Here is an 8,965-nt window from a genome sequence, read left to right on the forward strand (position 1 = left end):
ATAATTTTCCTGATATTGTAAGTCTGTGACCATAATACAGTGGTACCGCTGGTTACGTACTTAATTTGTTCTGGAGGTCCGTTCTTATCCTGAAACTGTTCTTAACCTGAAGCACCACTTTAGCTAATGGGGCCTCCCGCTGCTGCCGTGCCACCGCTGCGCGATTTCTGTTCTCATCCTGAAGCAAAGTTCTTAACCCGAGGTACTATTTCTGGGTTAGCAGAGTCTGTAACCTGAAGCGTATGTAACCCGAGGTACCACTGTAATAAAATATGTTTACCCAGTGCGTGCTTCAAAAAGAAAGTAAGATGGAACTTAATCATTAAGTAGAATGAGGAAATGGTACCAATAGAGAAATATGAAAAAGATGAGGAAATGAATTATTATTATTATTATTATTAATACATGCATATCCCATCTTCCAAAGAAGCCCAATGTGGAATATATGGGTCGTCCCGTCCCTCCCATTGCCATCCTCACAACCATTCTGTGGGTTAGAAAAGGTTGAGGGAAGTGACTGACCCAAGGTCATTCAGGGAGCTTCTTTGAACGCTGATCTCCTAGGTCCTAGTCCAGCCCTCTCATCACTGCACCACATTGGCTCTAACACGGCATTATCTTTCCATTTCTCCTGCTGTTGCCCCACTGTTCATCCCAGCACCTGGAATGCAAAGACTCCCTGTTCCTGAACATCAACGCTCCATGGATGCAGCAAATAGTCGTTGATAAAGCAATCCTCCACGAATCTGTCTGTCCCATTTTAAGCACGCCATCCAAGTCAACATAGATAGGTGGGCTGTAAATTCCACATTCCATTTTTTAAAAATAAATATTTATTAAAGTTTTCACAATATAACATAATGAAAAAGAAAAAAGAAAAAAATAGGAAATAAAAAACAGTTAAAAATAATTCCATCTTTACATCACTTATTTACTTGTTTCCCGGACCTCCTCATACCTCCCTTTTCTGTATTCCAGTTCAATTTATTAGTTCAGCAATTCCTTTCCCTCCTTATTATCCTGATCTTTAATCTTAATATATTATAACATTAAATTTTTGCCTATTAAAAATCCAATTTTTCCATATTCTTTTAAACCATTACAGCTAGAAACCACTTAACTTCAATCCAGCATCATTCTAACATTCCTTAATTTTGCAATATTTCTGTAAATAGTCTTTAAATTTCCTCCAATCTTCTTCCACCGACTCTTCTGTAAATTCCACATTCCAAATTCCATTATGGGACACCCAAAGAAGTGTGTTCCTATGCATTGTCCTTAACTTATAGTACATCAGTTTGTTGGAAGCCACCCAGAGTGTCTGGGGAAACCCAGCCAGATGGGTGGGGTATAAATATTAAATTGTTGTTGTTGTTGTTGTCATTGTCATCATCATCATCATCATGGAACCCTTATTGCTATGCGAGGAGGAGGAGACTGTCCAACTTGCCCATAATTTTTATGCAAGATGATGCTCCTTTATACACCTTCAATATACAGTATTCCTCCTTTTGGTTTCCCTAAACCCCCAAATCACCATTCATCTATCTCTGCAATAAGGCCTGTAGAGAAAAATATGCCAGATGTGCCAGCTGATACAGAGCGTTCCCTAGTCAGTTCCCTTGATGCCGTCGTGTTTTCCAGCGACAGTGACATCTTCTGGACATGACAGTGCCTAGAGGCAAAAAAAAGGGAAGATGAATATTCTTCGTTCCTCTCCCTTTCTTTTAATTCAGCTGAGCTAGCTAAGCCAGCAGGCAAGGGAGATTTGCAGCAAACTTAGCAAGCCAGGTAAAACAACAGTATTGGAGCACTTGAAAATGCACACCTACAAATCACTCCCATCGGTAGGCACAGTTCTTGAAGCACATTTTCTTGCAAGTTTCCGTTGTTTTTGATTTGACGGAGCAGCTGATGGAGAAAAGCAATTGCAGCTGTAATAGGCTCACCTAGTGATCTGCCCCGAATGCACCATGGGCATGCTTTGAGTGTTGCTTCTGTTTTTCGAAAGAGAGCTCCTTCCATGCCGTCCTGCCACCTGGATCAGGGAAAAGAAGCGCATGAACACACCAGCTGTTGCCTTCTGAAGTTTTGCTATTCATTAAAAAAATACCAGTGCGGCATACAAGAATTTTATCTAAAGCCATACAGTACCAAACCACGTAGAAAGGTAAAATCAGAAATGGCTAACTGTTATGGAAAGATGTGTTAATTGCCTGCATAAGCCTGATGTTTTCAGCAGGCGTTTAAAAGTTGGCACAGAAGGCGCCCACTTAATCTCTGCTGGCAGAGCCATTCTGCAAGAGGAGGCTGCTGGCGCTTAGGGCTCGGTTCCTTGTGGTTGTCAAACTAGGCTCGCCAACTCAGGAAACAACCGACGACCTAGAAACCAGGATATCGGGCTTCAGGCAGTCTCTGAGGTACCCTGGACTTAAGCTGTCCAGGGCTTTGTAAATTCCTCCAAGGACCTTGAACTTGGCTCAGTAGTAGATAGGCAGCCAGTGCAGATGTTTTAACAATGGCATCACATGTTCTTGGCCACATGCCCCCGTCATCAATCTGGCTGCCGTCCTCTGCACCAGCTGGAGCATCTAAACCAGCCCTTGAGATATCTGAAGATGTCCATCATACCTCCTCTCAGTCTCCTCTTTTCCAGGCTAAGCATATCCAGCTCCTTCAACCACTCCTCATAAGGCTTGGTTTCCAGGCCATTGATCATTTTGGTTGCCCTCCTCTGCACTTTCCAGCTTGTCAACATCCTTCTTAAATTGTGGTGCCCAGAACCGGACATAGTATTCCAGATGTGGTATGACCAAGGCAGAATAAAGTGGTAGTATTACTACCCTTGATCTGGACACTAGACTTCTGTTAATGGAGTCTAGAAGAACATAGGAGTGCCTGGCGTGCTCTGGTCCATGGGGTCACGAAGAGTCAGACACGACTAAACAACAACAAGAAGAACATTAGCTTTTTTGCTGCTGCATCACACTGTTGACTCATGTTAAGCTTGTAGTCCACCAAGATCCCTAGATCCTTTTCACATGTTCTACTGACAAGCCAGGTGTCCCCCATCTTATATTTGTGCATCTGCTTCTTCCTGTTTTTAAGTGCAGAACCTTACATTTGTCCCTGTTGAAATTCATTCTGTTAGCTTGAGCCCAGTTCTCCAATCTGTTAAGGTCTTTTTTGAATCCTGATTCTGTCTTCTGTGCCATTAGCTACACCTCCCATCCCTCCAGGTTGTTACCTGGATCAAATAATTTGTGCTGCGCAGCATGCAAAACAGATTGATATTCCGCCAGGGATCAAATAATAACACTTAGTGACCTCATCTCTTGACTTTAGTTAGTCATCACCTCTTGGTCCAGCCTACCTCACAGGGTTGTTTTGAGGAATAATTGGAGGTGAATCCTGAGCTCCTTGCAGCAGCAGCAGGAGGAGGAAATAAATGTGGTACAGAAAACAAACCAGAGAAGTGGGCATGCACCCACTTGGCCTCCATCTGGAGAAGTTTTGAGGACTGGCAGTAGCAGAGCTGTGGCCTGACTCTGGCCAGGTACAGCAGGTAACCTGATTATCCACAGACTGAAGGCAGCGTGGGGTGGAATTGTGGGTTGCAGCACAGAGGGCTGCTTTGTGAATGCTAGGAGGGACCATTCCTCCCTCGCACAGCTGCGGACACCTTCTCTAAGAGCCGGTTGTATTCTGTTCCTTTGAGGCATTTCAAGAATGATGCTAAGCTGCTCCGGCCATTATTGGTTTAACCCCAGCCGGGTTTAAATATGCATAAGCCGCATCTAATAGCTGTAATTTGTTTGAGTAATCCCTTATCGGGAATGGGCAGGCCTTCCCTCCTCCTCTCTCGCAAGGGAACACTTGGGCTCCTGCAGAGATTCAGCTGCCTAGCTAATTTTCAAATAAGCCAAAGTCCTGCATATTTCCCCAGCACAGTTGTGGTACCTGTGGCTCTTCGCTACTGGAGACCTCGCTTAATCTGCCTGTCATCTACAAATACACTCTACAATGTGGGTTTTATCATCCGAGCCGAGGAAGAACGCTCCCCTGGGTTTCCTGGGGGATTTAATTTAACGTGGAAAACGGTGGCTTCTATTAGTCTACAATTCTCACCCACACACACTATCCAATTTAGCTGCACCAGTAGATTCACTCCGTTTCCCCCAATGCAAATCTGAAAGGCTACGCTATTTAATTGGACTTCTTCACCGCTTGCGACTGTGAAGGAAAGGAGCCCCTAGACCTCAAGAGCAGAATAAACAAGATCATGTATCTCTCATCTCAGGTCTGTTTGTTTCAGCTGTGGGATGCTTCTTGCTAACAAGTTAGAACCAGTGTGGAATTGTGGACTGCAGAAGAGCCGTAGCTCAATCGCAGAACATCTGCTTTGCATGCAGAAGGTGCCAGGTTCCATCCCTGCCATCTCCAGTTCTGTCAATACTTACTGGCAGCAGCTCTCCAGGCAGGGTTGACCTCTTCAGTCCTATCTGGAGATGGTGGGGATTTCAGTTATGAACTCCTTTGGGTGGCCTTGGGCTAGTCATTGGGAATGGAGTTTCATAGAATCGGGCCCACAATACTGCTGGAAATGAGTGGAACATCAGAGCCATGTGGGACCACAAAACAGTGACTCCCCTGAAGACCCCAGTGATCAGGCAGGGATTAGGTGAGCCTTGAGGTAGCCACACAAATCATTAAGGACCTAGTAAATTAATTACAGGAACCATGAATCTGGCCTGGTAGTATCTGGACAGGCAGAACACTGAAGTTATGTGTTGGAGGTAATTTGTTCCACTCAGGAATCTCGCCCCAGCGTTTTGCACCAGCTGGATTCTCCACATGAAGCCCAAGAGTAGCTCCATCTCAATAACCATCTTGCAGTAACCAAGTCTTGAGGTTCCCAATGCATGGATCTCGGTGGTTGAGGGAGCTGGGTATGTTTAGCCAGGAAAAGGGGAGACTAAGGGGAGATATGATAATCACCTTCAAATATCTCAAGGGCTGTTACGTGGAACACGCTTGATTTCTCCTGATCTGGAGGGCAGGACTCGAACCAATGGCTTCAAGTTACAAGAAAGGAGATTCCGACTTTCTGACAGTAAGAGCTATTCAACAGTAGAATGATCTCCCTTAGGAGATGGTGGACTCTCCTTCTCTGGAGGTTTTTAAGCAGAGATTGGGTGGCCATCTGTCTTGGATGTTTAGTTGAGAATCCTGCACTGCAAGGGGTTGGACTTAGAAGACCCACGGGGTCCCTTCCAGCTCTACAGTTCTATGATCTACTTTGATGTTCTGTAATAAATCGCAATATGATATATAAATGATAAATAAGTAACATCTTCCTTCCTTTTCACAGTTCAGGGTTCACCATGGCTAGCCTACCATGCCTTCTCTTACTCCTGTGGACCATCAACGGTGTTCTACCTTCCAGTTCCCATTGGAGGCCCACCTGGCCGGCCTACAGAGTCCCCGTCGTTCTGCCACAATCAACTACTTATTTGGACAAACCACAGTTTGATGCCGAAGCTAAGCTGGAAGTGGTCTCGTCTTGCAGCCCGTCTTGCCATAAGAGTTCCCCGCTACCTACTTACGAGGAGGTGAAGGATTACTTGTCCTACGAAACTTTGTACTCCAACGGCTCCCGAACCGAGACGGAAGTCGGCATCTACGTTCTGACCGGCGGGAGTGCCGGGACACAGAGCAGATCTCGGGCCAAGAGGCAGATCTACGGATACGACACGAGGTTCAGCATTTTCGGCAAGGACTTCTTGCTCAACTACCCCTTTTCGACTTCTGTGAAGTTGTCCACGGGCTGCACCGGGACTTTGGTGGCCGAGAAGCATGTCCTGACCGCCGCCCACTGCATCCACGATGGCAAAAGCTACGTCAAAGGGGCCAGGAAACTGCGTGTGGGGTTTCTGCGGCCGAAGCTGAAAGATGGCAGCAAGGGGGCAAACATCAGTAGCTCCCCAGAGCCAGAAAGGATGAAATTCCAGTGGATCCGAGTGAAACGGACTCACGTCCCCAAAGGGTGGATCAAAGGGAATGCCAACGACATTGGCATGGATTACGACTATGCCCTCTTGGAGCTCAAGAAACCCCATAAACGGAAGTTCATGAAGATTGGCGTGAGCCCGGCCGCAAAGCAACTGCCTGGCGGGAGAATCCACTTCTCAGGCTATGACAACGACCGGCCAGGGAACCTGGTCTACCGCTTCTGCGACGTCAAAGACGAAACGTACGACCTCTTGTACCAGCAGTGTGACGCTCAGCCGGGCGCCAGCGGCTCGGGAGTTTACGTACGGATGTGGAAGAGGCAGAGCCGCAAGTGGGAGCGCAAGATCATTGGGATATTTTCCGGGCACCAGTGGGTGGACACAAACGGCTCCCCGCAGGATTTCAATGTGGCTGTTCGCATCACTCCCCTCAAATACGCGCAGATTTGCTACTGGATTACAGGCAACTATCAGCACTGCAGGGACGGCTAAAGACAATGGGCATCCTTTTTTTAAAAAAAGAAAGAAAATAAACGGCCTCGGTTGCTGAATCAGGGGCAGGGTGGGGTGGGGTGGGGAAAGGGGAAGCGAAACTCTTCTATATTGCCGGTGCTATGGAGTGCAGTTCTGTTTTTCTTTTTTATAAATACCTGGATGCAGGAATCAATAGGGAAGTCTGTCTTGTTTGTAAAGGTGCTTTGTGTTACATACTATGCACAGCCAAGCTGGCCTTAAATACTGGGGCATCCTGGGGCGCACATCTGGCCCTGCCCTTCTCCCACAACTCCCCTTCCTGGTGCCCATGTCATGGCTGGGAGGCTCTGCAACTTGTGCGCTTTGCATTTGATTTTTGCAAACTCTTCCTCCTGGGGCTCCTGGCCCTCAAGTCAAGTCAGAGAGCACGGCGTTGATGGGAGCTGAACCAGGGCTGGTGGCCAATTTAAAGTTGAAGTGAGACAGGGGTAGGCGTGAGTGTGGCTGTTTTGTTTTTTGTTGCACTGCTGTGGCTGCTTTCTCCAGGCAAGCAAGAGAAGAAAAACACTCAGCTTTGATGCTCCCATGCAGATAGATGATACGCTTTGCATCAGTCAAGTTGTCCCTGAAAGTTGCCGATCAGAAGGTTGGCGGTTCGAATCCCCGCAACAGGGTGAGCTCCAGTTGCTCTGTCCCAGCTCCTGCCAACCTAGCAGTTTGAAAGCATGCCAGTGCAAGTAGATAAATAGGTACCACTGAGGTGGGAAGGTAAATGGCGTTTCCATGTGCTCCGGCATTCATCACAGTCCTCTGTGCGCCAGAAATGGTTTAGCCATGCTGGCCACATAACCCAGAAAACTGTCTGTGGACAAACGCCGGCTCCCTCAGCCTGAAAGCGAGATGAGCGCCGCAACCCCATAGTTGCCTTTGACAGGACTAACCGTCCAGGGGTCCTTTACCTTGACCTTTACCCAGAGAACAGCTGAAGGAGAGGAGAGGCACCTCCCAATAGCATCAAATTTCAACTGCCCCGAGTCTGTTCAAGCCAGGAGCAAAGTTTCCTTCTAGCTAGAGGGACTGGCAAGGCTAAGTGGGCTTTGCAGCAGAAGCAGCTGCTTTCTTTCTTTCTTTCTTTCTTTCTTTCTTTCTTTCTTTCTTTCTTTCTTTCTTTCTTTCTTTCTTTCGCTGGGTAGCCCATGCCAATGCGGAGTTCAGAAGTAAATTTACTGAGTGCTTCTTGCTGTGTGGGATCTGTTACCTTTATTTATGCCTCGTCTTTCTTTTTTCTCCCGTGGTTTTACCTTTCCTCTTGTTTCCCCCCCAAATTCTCCAGCGATTCTCAGCAACTGGAGAGCAGGCAAGTTTTAGTGAGGTCCCCCTCCCACTTTTTTTCCTTTTAACTGCACTGCTATCCCTCAGCATAATGGATGCAAACTGAGAAGGGTATTCGAGCCTTCGCACACCAAGATTGCCAAACACAATCTCTCCAGGGTTCAGTTGTTTTTCCAGAGCACAGTGCAGTCTCGGAAGCCGGGCTGGTGCCTCGCAATTAGGGACAGGAGAAGATGTCCGTTTCAGTTAATCGCAATCTCTCGTTTTCCCCATCTTGAGTTCTGTTCTCCACATTTCCGCATCATTTTGCAATTTTCTTTTAACAGAATTCCTGTGAAAATTTGTCAGCGTTTTAATGCAATCTTCCTCCATGCACATTTTTGTAAGTTGGAGTTCTTGTTATTAAATATACCAAGAAAAAAGCACACCAAGAACTCAGGCCAATGTAGATTTCAATAGTGGGAGTTTCTAATCCATAATTGACTTCTGACTTCTGCTCTAAAGACCTCCACGTCGAATCTGACTATGGACTAACATGAATTTATCTCTACTCATAAACTCTTATCTCTAATTCTGTAACGAATTTCTGTGTTATACATATCTTGATGAGTTTGAGTTTGTAATCTCTGTTAGAGTTTGTAATCTCTATCTGAGTTTGTAATCCTTGTCAGAATACATACTTTTGAATAGATTAGTTTTTGTTACTATTGACTATTGATTTGCGAGTAGGGACCACTCCCACTATTGAAACTTACATTGGTTCTTGCTGTGCACATTTTTGTATGCAGTCTTCCCTGTCAACCACATTTTTTGCAATGCAGTTTCCATTAATATAATGCATTTTCCCGCCAGTAAGTGCAATTAAATGTCACCTGGCCAGAGAACCACACTTGCAAGATCCTTCAAAATGTGAATTTTGAAGGGCAGCTGTGTTTTGGTTCGCCCATTGATGCTGAAAATGCAAATTAGGTAAGTTCACATTTAAATGCAAACCGAATTGAGATTCTCCTCCATCCCATCTGGAATATAAAGGACTGAGCTGCTGTGGACTCACCGGCCTCAGTGCCCTCTTCAGGCACAAAAGAGAACTGCAGCAAGCATCACTGCCCCCTGCAGTTGACAGGCAAGACTCTGGGTTGGTTGGTGTC

The 8,965-nt window shown here is 46.1% G+C and overlaps 1 protein-coding gene across 1 annotated transcript in view; it reads left to right on the top strand.

Moving 5' to 3' along the window:
• The window catches only part of PRSS23 (serine protease 23), an 18,208-nt gene extending 9,687 nt beyond the window's left edge, over positions 1 to 8,521 (top strand). The window contains exon 2 of the mRNA XM_082219475.1: positions 5,372 to 8,521. Within this exon, the coding sequence (XP_082075601.1) occupies positions 5,372 to 6,503 (1,132 nt within the window). The 3' untranslated portion in view covers positions 6,504 to 8,521. The remainder of the gene's footprint in view (positions 1 to 5,371) is intronic.
• The last annotated feature ends 444 nt before the right edge of the window (positions 8,522 to 8,965 follow it).

Source organism: Podarcis vaucheri (genome assembly GCF_965113315.1).
Source record: "Podarcis vaucheri genome assembly, chromosome: 4".
Lineage (NCBI taxonomy): Eukaryota > Metazoa > Chordata > Lepidosauria > Squamata > Lacertidae > Podarcis > Podarcis vaucheri.